Below are 21,298 nucleotides of genomic sequence, written 5' to 3'. Positions count from 1 at the left end.
AAAAACGAATAACTTTCTTTCTCACGCGTTCCTTATTAAAATGATGAAAACGGTAAAACCAAACAAAAGCTGCGAAAAGCAATCATTTTACATATTATTTAAAATATATATATAGAATACATTAAAAATATGCAGCATAGCTTAGTATAAAAGTACTTGGGAGAGTGGGCAGTGTAAAATGAATGTACGCTGGTGGTTGCAGGTGGGCGATCTCTATGACTGGTTGTTGATAGAGCGCTTCAGTCTACACAACAGGAGAAAAGGTTATCTCGGTATGTGAGCCAATGCGACGGAGAACGGGCAAGACGCGGCCAGACAAATGTGTGTGTGTGTGCGCTTTACAATGACGGATGAAAGGTTATCTTTTACACACACGATTTCTACGGACTTAACCCCACCCTGTGAGGTCATGGCTCTGATGTCACAAGGCTTAATTTTAGCAAACCGGGCGCATTGAACGGACAATGTGTGGAGTAATTCTATAGAGGTAAGGCCACCAGACAGCTGAGAAAACATGAAAGCCCAGGAGCTCTGTGTGTGCGTGTGTGTGTTCAGTGTTGCTTCAGTATTCTCCTCTGTCTCTGGTCGGCGCTCTGTGGTCGGAGGTGGTACGAGTAGTGCTTGGCTTGGTTCAACACATCAGTCAGATGCACGCAGTCTATACCACTCACTGCAAAGATTAACAATGCGAATGATTAAAGGGGCAATGTGTAACTTTTCAGGTGGAGGGTTCGACATTGGCTTGCCTCTATGGAGATCTGCTTTTCCCAAACTATTCCATAATATGGCATTAAACTTAACCATCTCCAAAGAGCCAAGCAGGTGACACCACCAGGCCACATTACAGCTCAGATCTGTAGAGAGGTGATCCCACTAACATTAGGAACGTAAGCTTTTCAAGGTATTTTTTGGCAATAAAAACACCTGTAACTGAATATATATTTTATAGATATAAGTGTAATGCCATGCTGTGGAACATTTCTAGCAAAGCAACATCTTCATGACACAAGTACGTAAAAGACCTCGTGACCAGAAAAGTTACATAGTGCACCTTTAATTTATACAGTGCATAAAAAGTTAAATTCCAGGATTTCATTCAAATGAATATGTATTGTAAAAGTACTTACTCTGGCTTGCAGTGCGTAATGGTAAGTCCACAGGCACCTGGGACTGGGACCTCCGAATAGATCGCCCCCTTCGTGTCATGGAGTTGCCTTAAATAAAAGAAAATAATTTTAAATCTTGATAAGAAATTTCATTATTTATGTTCACCTTTGTAATAGCTCATTATTCATGACAAATTAACTGCCACTGTCGTATCTTCACGTACTCTTCAGGCTGTAGAACATTCCAGGTAAAGCCTTAAAGCAGAACTATTAAGCAAAATTTACTTTTCCAAGTTTTTAACCATGTTAAAGTTGGTTCCCCTTCTCATTTACCTCAAAGTTATTTTTGGAGTGATTCAAGCATATTTGAACAATCTTTAATCACTTATGTTTAAGATGCCATATTGCCGATCAATTCCAGTTTTCACTGCCAGTGGTACATGCCCACTGCTCTGTACTTACTTCGTTCTTCAATTTTATTTTCTTAACTGATGATACATGTAGGATTCGGCACTCACATAGTCATTTTGGTGTACAAATGAACAAAAAATCTGCTACTCATTAGTGTGATCTGCAGCTATCCAAAGGAGGGGCCGAGAACTACATGACTCTTGTGATAATGTTTATGGAAAAATCAGCTCCCTTTGTAATGTGGAAGTCAGTGAACTTGTTTCTTTTATCACTGTAAGTAATTTTAGATGAATATTGAGATTTAAAATGTGCAAATTATAACATAATGATCCACGGGTGTCAAGAATATAGCTATATAGCAGACACAATTCTTTAACATCTCCATGGAGACAAGCAGGTGGCTGATCCTCCAACGGAAAAGTTACATAGTGCACCTTTAAGTTTTATGAATTTAAAAATATCTATGATGACAATAAAGGATGACCCTGTACAAAGCTGCATGTCAAATATCAGTCTACATCTTGTAAATTAGGACGGGAAGTGAGAAAATTAGTCCAGGATCGGGTGAGGTTACGTGTGGCTCTGTGTATTTAGCTGATAGCTCCGGCTTTGACATTCTTCCTGACAGCTTTGAACTTTTCACAGTGCCAGGACTGTCAGAGGGAGAGAAAGAGGGGAGGGGAGGAGGAAGGGGGCAAAAAGGGGGAGGAGTGAGGCGCGTCAGAGGGCTGGACTAAATGACATGCATACTTGTAGGTTGTGGTCACAGCGAGGTTTCTACGCAGCCGTCCCATCATCACCTGCTGATGTGTGATGAAGGTCAGGGCTGTCTGTGGAGTGAAACCTACCAGAGGTTCTGGAGGGGACCGTACGATACTGGCCTGGTATTTGGGAGGGGCACATTTACGCACTTCTTGCATACATCAGTGCCCGGTGTACTTATATACCTTATATGAGTCACAATATTGTATAGACCCATGATATTTAATTGAGATGAGGTTCTAGTAAAATGCATACGGTCAATTAACAGGTTTTGTAATGGGGATTGAAGAGTGTAATGTTTGTGGAGCATGTTAGGTACTCAATTACATTTAGTCAAATACATATCATACTTTTACTCTTATTTGTGTAATAAATATTTGCATTATTCTTCCCAGTTAGGACATTTTTTCTACAAGTGACAAAAGCTTCATGTGACAATATTAAATGATCTGAACATCTATGTTTCTTGCGCCTCTTCTTCAAATATAATAAGATATAGTTTTTGACATTTTTGTGGTCTAACATTTGAAAATACCAGCTGTTGAGCATAATTTTTTTTCCCTTCCAACTATTGATTACTTTATTACAACAACTAACTTCAAATTGTAAATCAGATGTTATGTTAACAGTTACTCCTGCTATAATAACTTTTACTATTTACGGTAAAATAAATAAACAGTAAAACAATCAATACTTTTTACTCTTATTTGAGCACTTGAACCTCTACTTTGTACCTCTACTTGAGCATAGTACATTTTTGCCTACTTTCTGGTGTCCTAAATGGAAAATATGACTAGGGCAGAAAATACAGTCATGATGCCAATATAAATGATCAAACATACCGTAACATACTGAAAAAGTACATAGTGAAGTAGATTTTTACCATAGATGCTTTGTAGCACAGAGCTCTTACTCCCGGCAGATTTACAAAGTGCTGCTCTTGTCGTCTTATGGGTGTGGTGAGACACTGGTACTGCTCGCTCACACGCTTCGACCTCAGAATGCCTTTTCGCACAAAACCTGTGAACAGAAAAAAGTTCAGATCTGGCAATCTTCAAAGCCCTCACATAGCTAGCACCCCTTCATCTTCTCACTATGCATAAACAAAGTGTAACTATTTATTTAGCATAGTTAATAGCCTGCGCATATATAAAGGAATATAATTGTGTTAGCTGAATAAAAGCAGAAAGTACCCCGCTGTGCACACAAGCATATAGAAACACAGATATTTGCTGGGAGCTATTAGAACGGCAATACTGAACTTTTAGCCTCTTGTTAAACTGATATCAAAGCCCTAAATTATAGTTTGTCTGTACAGTGCCTCCGTGTCTCCCATCTCCCATGCTCTCCACTGGAATGAGTGCGGTGGGAGAGGACATGTGGGGAGCAGATGGCACTACCATTGTTTCTCAAGGAGCTACTGAGCATCCAATTATAAAACCTAAAAATGTATAATGTATATGTTCTTGGGTATTTGGTGCCGTGTTAAAGGTCTTATATTACGCAAAATGGGCTCTTGTGAGTGTTTAGCTATGTTAGAATGCTGTTATGTTACATCAAAAACATACCTGGAGTTATGTTTTGTTTCATTCACACGTGTTTGAATAACCCTGCATTATTAGTCTGCCTACATCTCCAAAGCTCAAAATGCTCTGTTCCACCTTGTGATGTCATGAAGCGATAGTGTTGAGGTTAACAGCTACCTTCAACTTTGAGTTTAGCAGAGATAGGTAATTCCAGGCTCTAAATTATCCAAATGATTCAAGTAAAGGTGTATGGAGTTTAAAGCACAGTGGAGTACTTCCTGTATTACCTCATAACATCACAAGGTGGAACAGAGTGTTTTTGTTTTTCTGTTTGAGAGAAAAACATAGCCTAAATATGCAGGGTCTGTGTGTGTTAAACATGTGTGAATGAAACAAAACACAAAACCGCATATGTTTTGGTAACAAACAATACTATAAAACAGGATCAGAAATGGCGTAATATAGGCCCTTTAATAGTTAATCCCTTGCTTCATTATGTAGCTATAGTGATGTAACAGCATTCTATGAAACACAATATTAACCTTATGTAATTATATTATTTTCTTCACTGTATAAAAAAGGTAAAGAATGCGATTTTGCATGTGAGGGGTATGTCATTTATCATAGCTGAAAATAAATAAATAAATAAATGAACACTGGTGGTGGAGTTGAAGGAGAACTGGTGCCTGGTGGTGTCACCTACTTTAAGTCCATAGAGATAGATAAGTTTAATGCCTTACTGTCGAAAATTCCAGGCAAAGCTCTAACATCTCCATGGAGACAAGCATATGGTGGCCCTATACTAGAAAAGTTACATACTGCGTTAAGAGCTTCAATTTATCCACGATTATGAAATCTTCTTAGTTGTATAATATGTCTGTAATGTATTACTCATTGTATTTTAAATAATAATAATAATAAATAATGTAAACTTACCTCCTCCAGGCCTGTTGAATGGTGCATGCAGCTTTGTGTCTTCTCCTCCGTTGTTCTCGATCGTACTTCCTGTTTTGTGCAGAGGCCTGAACACTGGACTTTTTTAGTGCATTTTTGTCTGAAGCTTTAAAGCCTCGTCCTGAAACATTTCTTTGGTGAGACGGATCTCTGTCTGATGATTGGTCCCTTCTGATTTGGTTTTTCAGCTTTTGCGTTGAGGTAGAATGAGAAACAGTCCTACAGTTCTGCGAGGTTTCATTGATGGAAATTTTTTGTTCTTTGCTTACGGCATCCACTTGGCCCATAGTAATAGCATTTCTGTGCATAGGTGACACTCTTTCTTTCGTTTTAGGCACAGAAGGAGGTCTTGGTTTGAAAAAATATTGTTGCATACTGTCCACAATACTGGTAGTACAGGCTTCATTGTTGCTTTGAGCTTGAAAAACTGGACTTTTTCTGGATATTCTTCTTTTCTGACCTGGCAAGAGGAGAAAATTAACACATCATATTTGAGACTATATGAAATCATTATCAGACATTTCATACTATTGTAACATGGTATCTTTGGTGACACCTTAAAATAAGCTATTACGGTGAAATAATAACGGGAAGAAAATTGCATGGTAACAAAAAAGCATGTATATTAATTACTTAAACTTTAGAATTACATGATTAATCCTTACCCTAAGCTTAAATGTAAACTGCATAATTGTTCTTGTCTCTGTGGATTTTTTCTGGTATTTTAAGTATTGCATAAAACATAGGGTCTATCGATATCTAGCCTTTATTTAATTATGGTTATGTTTGTTACTGAAAAATACTTTAATAATCTGTATTATTACTGTGAATGGGCTCGCCTCTCCTCAGATCTGATTTGTTACTGGACCTGATGGCATCACCTGCTTGTCTCCATGGAGAGACAAGGTTAATGCCATTATGGAACATTCCAAAGAAAGCGATAACTGTGGACTCTCCTCTAGAAAAGTTACATAGTGCAACTTTAACCTCAACCTAATATGAAGTTGTAAATTACCAGCATCAGATGGAATCAGGGCAACAAAATGCATTATCCCAGTTATCATGCTATTACTTCTGCAATAAACTAAAGTATTTTGCAATGTACCTTTAAGCCTTTCCTCTCTGTTTTTGGCATGTTCACTTTTGTCACTGGGAGATTTCGTTGTTTCCTCCGCAAAATCGTTCAGGGACAAGTCTTCAATGATGTGAACCAAAGATGATTTTTCAGTTTTCTCAGATTCTGCCCTGACCAGCGGGGGGAGTCTCTTCTCACTGGCAGTCGACACAACCCTCTGCACAGCATCTCTCTTACGCTGTTCCTCCTCTCGCTTTCTAAGATAAAATGTATAATTTCATATACAGTTCAATTTACTTTGTTTGACCCACAGACAGGACAGGATAGCATGAAAGGGGTTGAAGAGTGGGGAGAGACATTTAACACATATTCTGAGCTGGAACACTGCATGACTCATAAGGGGAAAAAATATAATTACATGTTGCATAGTGTCTCCTTTAAAGTTTTGTTAATGGAATTGAACAGTGACCGCCTGCTCTCGATGTAAATGTCCCATTATTTTTAGTCATAAGTTTAAATAAGTATATTATATGTCTGAAAGCTTACTTGGGGCTAATCAGCTATTTGGGAACTAATGACAACAGTGCCTATAATTTTAGATAAAATCTGTTTCTAAAACTTTATAACCCACCAAGTTATTAAAACATTTTGCTGAATTTTTAACAGTGTTTTGGACAGAAAATAACCACATTATGGACAATAGTTACTTGATAAATAAAAAGCCTTTTAACTTGTTTAATTTTCAAAAAGTCTAAGGGAAAAATGAATGGGAAATTTACTTTGGCAGGCTCCAAAGTAGGCAGGACTGTTGAGCTCCATACATAGTAATGAAGCAAAACTGATAACTGATTGTGACAAAATAACAAGGAACTATAGAAAAGGCAGATCTAGACGTATGTGTGTGGACATGGATGACACAGAGAAAGATTGATATGTTGAGAATGCGGCTCTAATAGGTAAAGAAAGGACGACATTGACTGATACTGACGACACACGCACACGCAAGTAAATATAAAACGTAAAGAAACCTGGTTGACAGAGAAGGAGCAATGACTTAATATGAAGACGTTGAGGTCATTAACACTGGGGCGAAAGACACAAATTCACCTTAGTGCTGCAAAGGATTGAACAATTAAAACAATTTTATCAAAATGATAAACAGTGTTGAATCACATGTTTTTCAGGACATGCTAGTAGAGGTAAAAAAAAAAGAGTGTTAGTGTAAACATAACCATTTAACGATTATTTACAATTATTAATACCATGACCAAATAACAGTGAAATACATCACTTTCTTTAATTACCCTGGTCTTTTAGGTCAACATTCCTCTAGTATGTGACCTGCTTTTTGAACCCAAACTTTCAGAATTATAAAATTAAGTTTTGGACTATATATTAACTTGAAATTACCTTTACTATTATAGTTATATTTAATTTGTATATTTTTTGTTTTTTCGTTCTAATGAATAAAAATCAATGGAATAATCTTGACATCCCTAATCATAAACTTTAAACTCATTTGAACTCATTTGAGTTATGATAAACCCATCCAACACAAGAGTAAAGTGCCCTCACTTGGCTGCATCCTTGCGCAGTTGCTCATGCCTCATCAGGAGTTGCTTGCGCTCCCTAAAGGCCTTTCGGACGGTGTAGCCTTTATAGACCGCCTGGATGGTTGCCGCGGCGATGTCCTGGATGGCCGCGATGGACAGGGCGCCGTGCTCTAGCATAAACTGTGTGACCTCACTGTGCCCCCCCAGAAGAGCGTAATCCAGTGGGGTGTACCTGAACAAACAGTACATTTGTATTCACATGTGCCCCCCACTTTACTGTCCCCCTCTCCCCCCAAAAAGGACCTGTCTCTCACCTCTCCTCTGTGTGCTCCATGTGATTGGGAAACGCACTGTAGCCAAGTAGCAGCTTCACCGCGTCTAAGTAGCCATTGTTACAGGACCAGTGGAGTGCAGTTCGACCCTGTGTCAAAAATACAAGCATTTATTCAAAATACAAAAAAATTGTCACATGTTATACATATAGGGATGTCACTATTATTACTATTTTTACTATTTCAAATTATACCAAAATTTAAAATAGTATTAAATCCTTACTTTTCAATGCAAATATTTATATTATCCTGACATAAAAAACACATAAAAGGCCCTATATAACTTTTCTAATGAGGGGAACGATTTCTGGATCTGTCATTTTCTTGTCTCCATGGAGATGTTGCTGCTTTGTTTGGAATGTTCCACAGTATGGCATTAAATCTTGCATATTTTTTTTTACAAATTTGTTATGTGCTTCAGAAATTCTTACCATAATCATTCCAAACCAATGATTTGATTAATCTCCCTAGTCACAAATACAAATGTTTGAGTATACTGTGGCTATTTAAACCTCTTTATCTTGTATGTTCGGATCTGCATTATTCTCCATTAGTACAGCCATGCAGGTGATGTAGCCTCCATAAGCGGCACATTGCAGCGGTGTTCGACCTGCGTGATCCTTACAACAAAAGAGTCAAGTTCAGATTTTCTTCATAACTTAATAGCAATGATATTAGAAGTGTAGAATAAAAATGCTGATTAAAAAACTGTATGCTGTGGGGGTTTTACCTGTACATTTGGACTAATTCCATTCTCCATTAATATTTGGCAGATTTCAGCATTTCCGCCCAGAGCTGCCCAGTGCAGAGCTGTGTGACCATCCACATCCACCAGGTCTACACGTCCTGAGCCTGGGGAGGTGAGGAAAAAACCCAGTAATAAATGTATATCCTCAGTTAATATTAGCTAAACAGTTGATACAACAAACAAGTGCATAAAGATTATAATAAATGCCCACTCGCCAAAAGTCACCTTTAATGAGAGTGAGTATGACGTCCTTGTGTCCCATCTCACAGGCCCGAAAGAGCGGCGTGTGCTTCATCACATCCAGAGAGTCGACCATGGCGCCCCTCTCCAGCAGCAGCCTCACGGTGCTCACATGGCCTGATAACGAGGCAGCATGCAGCGCTGGGTTGCACATACAAACAATTACACTCACACACTAATAAGAGCACTTGAACTGGAACAGGACTCCCCCAGGATGCTCATTCTTTGCTCATTCACTCTCTTATCTTCTCTTTACTTGGAGGCTAATGCCTGGTCAATGGAGGGTTAAACAGACGGGGCAATTTAACAAGCAGTATACACATGAGCCTCTCTGAGACGACCCCCCATCCCACTCATCCCAGACAGGCCAGACTGGAGTTAAGTGCATGGAAGTGATCTGTGCATTAGCTTCACTGCCCCTCACACCCTCTCATTAGCATAAGTATAGCATCGCATGTTATGCATGCATAAACAATGACTTGCCCCACCGAGCAGAGTGGCTATGCCAATGAGATTATACATCCAGCACTCCCTGGGGTGAGAGGGCAATAACACATGTGTTTCTTCAGGGACTGTACTAGAATTGAATAAGTCTATTTAAACAGCTCACAACTATTTCCTCTACCTCTCATCAGACTCTACCTCAACCGCAGGGTTGAAAATGTGACATAATTTCAGGGAAATGCATATGACATATTATGTTGAATACAGTCCCAATGAAAGCATGAGTAGTTTTCCTGAGTAGTTTTCCTTTACAGATTTCGGGTGTTCACCTGTTCCTCCGTACTTATCGGCCATGTTGATATCGAGGTGAGGGGTGAGGGCCAGCATGGTGCTGATGACATCATTACTGCCCTTCCCTGCGGCCCACATGAAGGCGGTCCGGCCCTCCAAGTCCGGCTCATCTTTAACAGTGGGGTGAGACAAAAACACGCCAACCGTCTCCTGCATTAGAGTTCAGAGTATGTCTGTTAATGTTTTAGTGTGAAAATATGTGTGTTATGGGAAAGTCTCTCTTACAGCATTGTTGCTCTGTGCTCCATAGTGAAGAGGCGTGGCTCCCTGACTGTCTGATGGGATTGTACCTGATGTGTTTCTCTCCAGAAGCAGATGCACAATCTTAGCATGTCCTTCAAACCAAATGTTTGTAAACAAAATACACAACAGATCATATTATTATGATTAAGTCTAGACTGAAATGAATCCAGGAGTAAATTAATTAAATTCATAAACTGTTCATCAGTCAAAAGGTCACATACAGGAAGTCTGTGTTTTCACGCACCGAGTAGTGCAGCCCAGTGCAGTGGTGTTCTGAAGAGGTTATCATAGGCCGTCACATTGCAGCCTTCATACGACGTCAACACCTCGACAACGGTCTCGTTACCATCGGCAACGGCAAAGTGCAGCGGGGTCCGGCCCTCAAAGTCTTGCCAGTTTAACAGAGACTCAGTGGGAGCGGCTTCCTACATGGAGAAAAAATAGAAAAATAAATGCCAAGAGAAGTCGATTGACAAAGACTTACAACTAACTTACTTAATACTTTCTAGAGATGGGGCAAGATCATGTACCACAAGATCTCATGAGATACAATTGCCACAAGAATGTGCACACATGTGGAAAATTATCTCGTAAGAAAAAACGGTTACCTTGGCTGAGTTACACCTGAAGTTCCAAAAATCAATGCTACAATTACAGCAAAAATATAAAGTAAAAAAAATCCCAATACTTTCTTTATGCTTATTTACCAGAATACAGCGGACAGTTTGTGTGGCACTGGGCTCTTGGCTGTGTGCTGCCCAGTGAAGGGGGATCTTTCCTTCACTGTCTGGAATGCCAATGTTGGAGTCATGTTTGATCAGGAGCCGGACGTGTTCAGGACGGTTGTAAAATGCAGACCAGTGCAGAGCTGTTTGCTGTGAGTGAAAAGAAACGAGGAGACACATGAGTTATTGTTTTCTAAATATGCACAAATACTGTCTTACAAAGCTGTTGTTAAGATTAGGGCTGCATGATAAAAAAAAAAGATCCGATATTCGATAACTATGTTTTGTATCGCAATGCCGATATTATTGCAATATTTTAACATACTTTTTGGCACAATAAGTTGAGTTCAAAGTTAAAATATGGAAATTAATGGTTAGGGATGGGCCCATATCTGATATTTCACCTGCTGCTGTGGCTGATAATCAATATTTGCCAATACCAATATTTAGCTTTTAAAATCCACAGTAAAGCCCAAAAAATAATCTTAACTTGAATTCAAAATCACAAATTTACTTTTCACTTTTATAAAAATAGCAAAATGTATTTTTCTGGATCATACATCCATATATATATATATATATATATATATATATATATATATATATATATATATATATATATATATATATATATATATATATATATATATATATATATATATATATATATATATATATATATATATATATATATATATATATATATATATATATATATATATATATTTTTTTTTTTTTTTTTTTTTTTTTTTTTTTTTTTTTGCAATTATTACATCAGCCAATAGTGTGATATTGATATTTCGGTGATATATTGTGCTGCCCCAGTTGAGATGAGACCCAGACACTAGAAACCACAGTCATCTGACTTGATGGATATTAGATTATAACAAAGTAACTACTGATGTCAGATACACATCAACAGCCCTGCAGACATATGAGAGGGTTATCAGCTCAATAGGACAAAGCCACAGACTGTTAAAGTATTGCTTTTCTGTGACGCTTTCAATGTACTCCAACTTTCAATCAGTGTATTTTTTTTTCAGAAAACAAGTCAGACAATGAGACCGTCTTGTTTCTAATTAGGAAAATCTTTGAATAGATTAATTATCCTAGAATAGTATTTTGGAGTTCCATGCAGTACCTTGTTCTTGTCCTGTGTGTCCACTTCCCCTGGTCCGATGTATTTGAGTAACAGAGCCAGAGCTTTGGGAGAGGGGTGCCGCGTGGCCAAGTGCAGTGGGGTCATCTCCTCCAAATCTTTCTGGAGCCAGTTTGCGCGTCTGGACAACAGCAGCTTCAGGAAGCGCACATTCCCCTTAAATATAAACAAACATGTACATGTCAGTTTATGGGGAAATCTTTGTTATGTGAAATTAGAATGTTGAGTATATCATTTATGATAATACAACTATACAACTGAGACTATGGTGGCATACTTTTAATTTGTTTTGCCATCTTATTTGTTTGCTTTTAGACTGGGACAAAAACTATAGGAGGCCACCAGAGTCTCATTTAATAATGTGAAACACTGGTAATATATCAAGTCCAAAACCTGCAAAGAGTTGATAAAAATATTAACAAGAAAACCTCTAAACTAACAGAAACTTGCAATGTAATCAAACCAAAGTGGTGAAATGTTTAGTTTTATAGTCCCTTCACTTTTTTTTCCTTTTACAAAACTTAAACCTCAACCAAAACATTACAGACGCGTTTTAGCACATTTCAGAAATAAGATTTGATTATCATATAGAATCAAACTAATTACTGAGATTATTTTTGTCCATGCTTACCTCAAAGCATTTATGGATTTCAGACTTTTTCGCATTCAAACGATACAATATTTTGTTTTTAATTGTTGATCACCATGGTAACAGTCCTAGTTTTCATAATTCTGAAACCCATGAATAAGGAGTTCACAATAACCAGTTTTATCAATATTAACATAGAGGCAGGAGCTTTGACAAAAAACACTCCCTCACTCGCGGAGCTTCAGCGCTGTCCGCTCCAATCCACAGGTCATCCATCTACGTTCCCTCGGTGGCATGTCTCTTTAGTGTTTGTGACGAGCGGTTAAACAGTAAACAGCTGTGGTCCTGATGTCCCCTGTTCTTCATCATCCTCATCATCAGCCTCGTCAGACTTGGACTTGGGCTCTAACAGTGAGCTGCTGGGACAGGCTTTACTGAACCATGAGGATGTGTTCACTAACTAATCGTAACTAAAACTAGTATGAAAACTAAATACGGTAGTCATTTTAAACCTGCTCCAAACCAGGACTAAACCAGGACTAAACCAGGATCAATCCAGGGCCAAACCAGTAGAGTGACCGCAGCCTTTATGAATCAGCCCATGCCAGACATTGGGGCCTGTCTGCACACACACACACACACACACACACACACACATATCTGAGCTGCACACTGTCTGTTTTGTGTATTTGCGGTGCTGTGACTGCAGTCTGATAGATCTATCTGGAGTGTGAGCATGCATCCAGACTCTGAGTGTGAGTGCGTCCTGTCCTCCCTATTCCCAGTCCAATTAGATCAGTAATCCCTGGCCTCTCTGCCTGTCTCAGCCACTTATTGATCAGATGTCAGAGAGACAGCGCTCCCCATCACTCCCATTCACACACACACACACACACACAAGATCTGTCACTGACTACAGCTTATTATCTCTACTACCTCCTAAACTGAACAATCGCTCTGTTTAAGGACTGCAATACTAGTTACATGATATGACAATGTTATAGTGATATCGCATGGTCATTTGTCACTCTTGGTCAGGACCTTATAAAATACAACTTTGTAATCTTCTTGTGAGATTTTTCATTGGACCTTTTTTGCATCTGCATCATTAATATGCAGATCTAAAAATTTAACAATTCCATGCTTTATGGGCTAATATGTCTAAATATGATATCCCACAGTAGAGCTGCACAGTTGTGAGAAAAATCTAATTGAAGTTTAATTTGGCCACTAGTCAAGTCCAAGAGCTACAACATTTGAGAGAAGCTTTCATGGAATATGAACTGATAAACCAATACACAGTCACATTTAATAACAATAATAATACATTTCATTAGAACATGTTTATAGAGGTATAAAATACAGGGATAACATGCTGTTTTTCATAGAATATTTAGTTTGCAGCAGACATTCTATTGCTTAAATAACTGCAGAGGTTGTGATTTGATTATTCTACTGTCCCCTAGTATAATGAATGAATGAGGTGTATTTAATGTAAAGTGTATTTTTAATGGTTTGATACCTTTTGTGCAGCGAGGTGCAGAGCTGTGCGGTGGCTGTGGTCGGCCTTGTTCACAGAGGCTCCAGTCTTCAGGAGGATCTCGGCACAGTCCAGGCGGTCGGCCAGCACACAGTACATCAGAGGGGTCCGGCCAAACTGGTCCTCATGGTCCCGTAGAGAGGGCTCAGCTAAGCACATGAGCAGACAGGCAAAGGAAATATGAAGACTTAACTACAGCTCAATAAAGTCATGTCCTATCTACTCCATAAACAAAACTAGGGCTGAGTGATATACATTTATATTATCATTTTCTAAAGATATCTAAAGGTATCTGACCACTGGCAACTACACCTATGAGTACGGATCCTGAACCTGATAGTAAATGCCACTCATTCATAAGCCTATAATACAACAATAGTCCAAAAAACATACAACCACATAAACATGAGGTGCCCATGAGGTGGCATATGGTGCTATCTACTTCCGAGAGTTCACTCCTCACTATGATTGGTTAAATTTACCTGTCATTCATACTGCCACAGGGATCAGATCTGGTTGCCCTGCTATAACCTGACAATGCATTAATATACTAAACAAGTCAAAAAGGTCTGCTTGTCCAGTGTCGTACCTGTGACGAGTTTGAGCAGTGAGTTCTTGTCTCCGTTGACGGCAGCAGCGTGAACCTGAGACCCCAAAGAGTTTCCCAGGCTGCAGGCGGCCTAAAACACAAAGGATCACACACAACGCAGGTGAAGCTAATTTACACTGGCCCTATGCCGGTTTAGTCCTCATTTTAGGCCCTATCCTGGTTTAGTTATGGATTTACATTAATTGGTGGGCTTTCATTTGCCTGGCAGGCCAAAACCACATGCTTTGGCAATACTTAAAGACTGGCTGGTCAGGCAAGGTTTTCATCATATTGTGGGGGCCAAAAATCAGGTCCTCATGAGGTAAATCCTTCAATATTAGATTTGACGGTGAGGTTTTAAGTTAAAATGTAAGTTAATTGCTGGGCTGAGCAATTTGACAAAAATAATTACTTTTTTTTCTCATAAGATTGATCTTGATTTCTTATTTATTTTTTCCTTAATTTTGCCTTATTAAAAACAAATAGAATTATCTTTCAGTATCAGCTTCCTTGACAACAACACACACTTTCAACCAAGGCCATTTTTACACAAAAGTCAAATCTGTTCCCCTAAACTCTAAACTCTGCTCCAAACCACATGCTTTTACAGAGAGAGGATTTGATGTGGACCAAAGTTGCTCATTTACAATTTGAAATCTGAGTCTCATTAAAATTTGATTACATGCCCAGCCCTATAGGGTTGATTTAGTTACAGTTAATGTTTAGGTTAAGGTTAGACAAGTAGTGATTATGGTTATGGTTAGGATCAGTCTCCAGGAAATGAATGCAAGTCAATGTAATGTCCCTATAAAACTGGAAATCCCACATGCACGTAGTAATGTGTATAAAGTGTGAACGTGGCCTTTAATTGAATCACAACAACAGCTGGTATGTGTTATTTAGCTGTGTTTAATTATGCTAGTATGCACATTTATTACACCACATTTTCCTAAAGCATTTAAAATTATGTAAAATTCGTACAACTTAAAATAATATAGGATAATAGAACAGAAGTATCCTGACAGTTGGGAGTGTGTGCCCCTGCTGCTGAGGTGTTAAATCTCTTCCTGGCCCCACTTAACCAGAGCCCAGTGAACTCTGGGTAAGCTGCAGACAGGAAGCAGCTGGGGAGGGGAGGCCCTGTGTGAGCATGTACGAAGGGGGTCCCTCTTCATGTCTTATTCATGTCTCATTAATACTGCAGAGAGCTGGCTGTGTGTATGTGTGTGTTAAAGGATGTGGGACAAGCCCTGCGGGGCAAAACACAGAAATCAATTATTGCCCCTAAACACACAAATGCTAGAGGCACAAAGTCATAGCCCAATCTCAAATATCTCTGAGACATTTTTATTAACTCAGACACAGTTGTAATGTTAGTACTGGGCGATTTGACAAAACTAAATAATAACATTATTTTTTTCTCTTACTGGTCAACTGCAATTTTCTATTTATTTTTATTTGGTCTTAATAAAAACAAGCAAAATGGCTTTCAGTTATACATTTTCTGAACAACACAAACTTTTAATCATTGCCACTGAACAAAAATAATAGTACGGAACTCTGCTCCAAACCACATGTTTTTTTACTGACAAAATTGGATGTAGACCTCTCATTTAAAAAGACCCAAACTGAAACATGGCTGATTATAACGATTGAATCTTGATCTCAATTACATTTTTAGTAACTGACCACCCCTATCATTCACAGTTGTAATATTAAACAAAAACACTACGAACCATACATTCAAATAGGCATGTGTCCCTCATTCTCCTCTGAACTCATAAACAGTGCTCCTGGAGACACTGCGTGCAGAATTGCAATTACAGATCATCCTTACTGCTTTCTCACGCTCTGCCAAGAAGTGGTGGAGATTGAACACAGGTTAGTTTGTTCATTTACACTCAGTAGGTCTGCGCACACACAGAAGGTGCTAGGAGGCGGTGGGTATAGGTGGTTATAGGTGGTTATAGGTGAGTAGTGTGTGCTGGGCATATGGGCCACGTCATGGGAAGTGATGTTCCGTGAGAGAGAGTTTTTACAGGGGCTTTACCAAAATCAGCCACAAACATCTCTAATTTACACTCATTACTCAGTTAGTAACACACCGTCTACATAATAATATCTAACACATGCACAACTAAACAGATGCCATAAAATGAGGATCCTTGTGTCTTACAGAAGTCTGGGCTAAACTCAGTTGAGATTTTGGTGAACTTTTCCTTTATTCTGTTTCCCTTTCAATATCAAGCTCCCCAGCTGCTGCAATAAAAAATGAATTGATTTCTGAATAATTTTAGATGCACAAAATGTGTATTTTGGCCGAATGCTGAGATGAGGGACTCATGTCGATACCTCAATTGATGTAAGGGACATTCACATCAACAAGAGAAAGCAATTAGAGTTGCACGAGGACCTGAGTGTTTTGGAAACACCTACAGCGCATCCAAATTTGGCTAAAAAGCCTTTTGAGAAGCAGTGTCTGAAAACAAACAAAGGAGGGAGTAAAAAACAATGCCGGGCCCCGCGAGAGGTTTGGAGTGCTCTCATTTAGCCATTCATACGTGTTCCTCAGGGAGCACTTCACTTGTTAATATGAAGACAATAACTCAGAGTAAACTATTGATCACGGGCTGAGGTCCAGACCAAGTGATTGTGCATCTGTATAAGTATTGATCCATGCTGATGCTGACATTATTTGGTATTTTTTTCATATTCTGTCTCATATAAGCACAGTTACTTTAACAAAGACCCTTCCATAAAACCTTTTAGCAACTCGACAGGAGAACCAGGAGACGTAAAGACCAACAGCTTGCACTGAAACTAGGCAAGTTGTGATGAGGCTAAGTCCACGGATAAATGTGAAGTACATGGTGAATGTATGTAGGCATATACAATAAATTATAGTAGAAACAGAGAATTGGATAGGTTTAAAATTATTAGTTTCAGTTTTTTGAATGGCAGCTATAAAACAAGTGATGAAAAGAATATCCATCCGTAGGGATGTGTGATCTGTAAAGCCCTATTTCTTGGAGACTTCTTGGTTCCCCACGGACCAATGGTGGCGCTCCCTCGGCTGGGGGCTGAGGCCTGGGGCGCAGCAGGGCCAATCAGTGTGTGGCCAAAAGGCTGAGTGACACCAAGATGGGCTCATTTACATCATTACCACAATGCATCGTGACAAATGAGCCCCCAGGGCCTCAGCCAATCACCTGGGAAAGTAATGCAATTAGGCGGGACCACAGCTGTCAATCAGCAGCTGCAGGGGTCAGGCCTGTGGCTAAAACGCGGCTCATTTCCCGTCGTTCACAGCCACTTGGAGACTGGTATCTGGTGCTACACAGGGATCACAGTCACATCAGTGGAGCAGAGAGCTGAGGGTCTGTTCAGAGAGGGCAGACTGAGGCTGCTATCTACCTCCTGGGGGCGATAGAGAGGGGCTGCTATGTGCCTGCTTCAGGGACACAGAGACTGACTGCGGCTCTCTGAGGACTGTCACCTGGTGCTTAGCGTGTGCATAACCACATACATCTGTGTGTGTTTACATTTACACACGCATTCTGACCCACCGGGACTCAGGGCTGTTTATGTTTGTGGTGTGCGCTCTGTGCCAAGATGACACAAAGTGGGAAGCGGGTGTAGCCACAGGGAACTAAAATTGGTGGAGAATAGCTTAGTGTTTGAGTGGCATGTAAGTGAGCGCTGCTGGTAATGAGGCTTATCTTAGTCCCATTAGGTGTGGTGATATCATACCGGTGCACTCCGCTGAGTCGATAGGTTCTGCCCAGCACGGAGTTAATGTTAGTGGTCGATCTACTTGTGACTGGCAGATGCTCGGGCCATTTAGATTAATTATAGAAATTGAAGGCACCTTGACCATTTTCTTCATATAACTGGAGTGTCCAAACTAGAGCCCAGGGGCTAAATATGACTAACCACTTTAAAATAGCAAGTTTAAAAAAATACCATTAACCATTACCAAAAAGGCTTTTAACAGATGGTGTGAGACAGACATCTAAGTTGGCATTAAGGTGTGGGGCAAAAAAAAAAACTATTGTAAAACCTTGCAGAATTGTTTCTACATATTTTGACCATATAAGTTTGTCACTATTCTAATTGCTTTTCACAAGGATTTTTAAATATAGTTTTTATTGTACTACTGAGGTACTATCTGTGACTAAGTAGTTTCCCTTTGTCTAAGTCTAAACACACCCATTTCAATGACTCACTGGCTGCATTCACCTTATTTGACTTATAACTATCCCTCAACTTTATAAAATGTTCATATCATTTTTAAGTACAATGAAAAAAAGTTTGGACACCCCAGGACGAAGGAAGAATAAAAGTATATAAACCCAGGAAGACTGAGAAACCAAGAAACCAGACATTGCCCGATAACAGAGATGGAGATAGAGAAGCGGTTTGTGTCATCCCATTATATCACTAATGAGCCAGCCTCAGGGGGAGAGCAATAAGACGGCAACGCAGACAGCACAAGCTAGGAAAAGGAGAAGGCCTGAGAGGGGTTGAGGTTTAGGGAGACACAGACAGAGAGAGAGAGAGAGAGACAGAGAGAGAGAGAATGAGAGAGAGAAACAGAGATTGAAAGGGGGAGAGAGAAACAGAGATTGAAAGGGGGAGAGAGAAACAGAGATTGAAAGGGGGAGAGAGACAGAGATTGAAAGGGGGAGAGAGACAGAGAGGAACAGGAGAGGGTAGAGAAGCAGGACAGAGATACAAGAGAGGTGTGAGAGAAGAGAGGAAAGAGAGAGGAGAGACATTGGTGAGAGGAAAGAGAGAGGGAAAGAGGAAAGAGAAGATGGTAGAGAGAAGAGGGGAGAGAGAGGCAAAAGGGGAAAGAGGACAGAGAGCAAAGAGAGAGAGAAAAGAGAAGATGGGAGAAAGGAATGGGACAGAGATGAGAGAGAGAAAAGAAAGGAGAGAGGGGAAGAGAGAGGAGAGAACAAGGGGAGAAAAGAGCAAGGAAGGAGAGAGAGAGAGAGAGAGAGAGAGAGAGAGAGGAGAGACAGAAAAGCAGATCAGCTTGGGGAGTTTTTCTTCCTCCCAACCTCCCTCCCCTCTACGTCTAATTGGACTAAAACTGTGATCTAATTAAATGTCCAATTAAAGTGCAGAGAGCAATGTGCCCAGTGGCGAATCAGAGTACAGGGACATAATCAGCGAGAAAAACAAACAAAAAATCAATGGGACCAATGGAAAATGGAAGAAGAAGAAGCTAAATGAGAAGGGAGGTGAGGGCAGAGCAGGTGAAGACATGACAAATAAAGCGATATGAGATTAATAGAGTAAAATGTAAAAATATCTTAAGGAATGGAATGCAGTGAAGTTGGTGATATTTGAATAAAAGCATCAACAGCGTGGTTACAATTAAGGCACACATCTATTAAGGTCTTATTTATGTTTCATCGTTAACACCTCTCAATAAATGAGCAACTAAAAGTCAAACTAAATTTTAGGCATAGCAGAGGCTGGTTAGTGTGTGTAACCATTTGCACCGTTCATCCTGTCATTGTATTCTTGGGTAAGGCACTTCAACCACCTTGCCAATTTATAACATGGCATGTTTGAGTGTCTGATGACACAGGTTGGCAGCCTCGGTTTTATCAGTCTACCCAACGGTAAGTGTGGCTACAATAGCTTACCTCCACCAAGTATGAATGAATAACTTAAAAAATTGCAAAGCAACTTTGAGTGCCACTATATAAGACTAATGCATTATTAGTAGTAGTATTTTAGTATGTAAGAAATCAAGGCAGTTAGTATAGATGTGATTTTATAAAGCTATATTGTGGATAGAAAATAATTAGATCTCGATTACAAAAGTGATACATGTGTGACTGTGTAGATAGGTGGTTTATTTTCAACTAAAACTCTATCAGACTCTTCTAATATTGAGACAGAAGGAGCAGAGAGAAAATCTTCCTCTGACTCCATCTGTGAATTGCCTGCACACTGTGAACCCCTATAGACAGCTTTAGCCCATCAAATATTAATGCTGGGATTCAATTCAACATTCTCCCTAATCTCCTTAACAATTAGGTGTCTAAAGCTCACACATTTAGAATTGTGTTAGTCTCAAAGGTATTAAAATCCCGAGACTCCAATAAAGCCATGAATGTTATCAATGTAAATAACAGCTTTGTCCAATAACTTCAGAAAACTTTGCTTCATAGTTCAATCACAAATGCAAAGTTGTGTGTGTTTGTGTGAGTGCCAGATTCTTACCATAGCTGCATTCAGGGTGTCGCTTCAGCAGATGTTCCCCAGTTCAGCGCATCATTTGTGCATGTTATTTTAGATCCAGCTCCCCTACCTGTCTGATCCTGGTTCCTGATGGGACAGAGAAGAGGATCACTCTCACACTGCGTCCATCTCCACCTGTTCACACGAATAAGTGCCAGCTTAACAGTGACACTTCTTCTATTATACAGACAATGGATGACATACATGCAAGCCAGTCTTTAAGATAGTAGTTAGTTAGTATAGTTATTAGTTTAAAAGTTTAGATAGTATTTTCTAGCTCCTTCATAATAGGCCATCAACATAATAGGAGCAACAAAATAAAGCACCTTTTCTTTACTAATACATTGACTCGTCTTTTGCTTTATCTTAAAACAAAAACACAGACTACATGAGTTGGAAGTGAATCAGTGCAAAAAGAGGAAAAAAGTGATGCAACTCCATCTTTTTACATGTAATCGCATGCGAAAGTTTTGAAAACAGACTAAAACGTCAAGTTGCTCTCATTTCTATGAAGTTTGCAATGTCCATTGTGTTGTTGATGTTTTACTTACCCTTTCTTTAAACTTCTTAAGTTACAGTTTTCTTCAAGAGTCCCGTTTAGCGACCAAACAAAAATACTACATCTCCCGTGAGTTTTAGTGAGATGTGTTAATACCAGCCATATTTGTAGTTTGTATGACAAATTTCAAC

The 21,298-nt window shown here is 39.3% G+C and overlaps 1 protein-coding gene across 3 annotated transcripts; it reads right to left on the bottom strand.

The window, feature by feature from the left end:
- Positions 1-71: 71 nt before the first annotated feature.
- invs (inversin) lies at positions 72-21,252 on the bottom strand. 3 transcript variants are annotated; one of them, XM_033980354.2, is made up of 19 exons: positions 21,160-21,252; positions 20,591-20,743; positions 14,348-14,438; positions 13,741-13,907; positions 11,612-11,785; positions 10,453-10,620; positions 9,990-10,170; positions 9,728-9,837; positions 9,481-9,652; positions 8,693-8,848; positions 8,450-8,571; positions 8,232-8,339; positions 7,702-7,808; positions 7,410-7,619; positions 5,865-6,091; positions 4,742-5,219; positions 3,163-3,299; positions 1,128-1,214; positions 72-670 (listed from the first exon to the last, which is right to left on the bottom strand). In XM_033980354.2, exons 2-19 carry the CDS (start codon positions 20,591-20,593, stop codon positions 552-554), a joined length of 2,817 nt encoding a protein of 938 aa, XP_033836245.1. In that variant the 5' UTR covers positions 20,594-20,743; positions 21,160-21,252; the 3' UTR covers positions 72-551. The 3 variants fall into 3 exon arrangements, with proteins under 3 accessions (XP_033836245.1, XP_055083779.1, XP_055083780.1); XM_055227804.1 differs by having other exon boundaries at positions 20,591-20,695; XM_055227805.1 differs by lacking the exons at positions 13,741-13,907; positions 14,348-14,438; positions 20,591-20,743; positions 21,160-21,252 and adding an exon at positions 12,450-12,617 and having other exon boundaries at positions 73-670.
- Positions 21,253-21,298: the final 46 nt, after the last annotated feature.

This window comes from Periophthalmus magnuspinnatus, chromosome 16, assembly GCF_009829125.3.
Source record: "Periophthalmus magnuspinnatus isolate fPerMag1 chromosome 16, fPerMag1.2.pri, whole genome shotgun sequence".
Taxonomy (NCBI): Eukaryota; Metazoa; Chordata; class Actinopteri; order Gobiiformes; family Gobiidae; genus Periophthalmus; species Periophthalmus magnuspinnatus.
Note: the sequence above shows the minus strand (reverse complement) of the source record. Positions and strands in the feature narration are given on the sequence as shown.

Coding starts and splice junctions, on each gene's coding strand:
- invs (XM_033980354.2), bottom strand. Junction 8,849..9,480: donor CGATAAGTACGGAGGAACAG/GTGAACACCCGA, acceptor TGTGCAACCCAG/CGCTGCATGCTGCCTCGTTA. Junction 1,215..3,162: donor TGTGCTACAAAGCATCTATG/GTAAAAATCTAC, acceptor CTTTTATTTAAG/GCAACTCCATGACACGAAGG.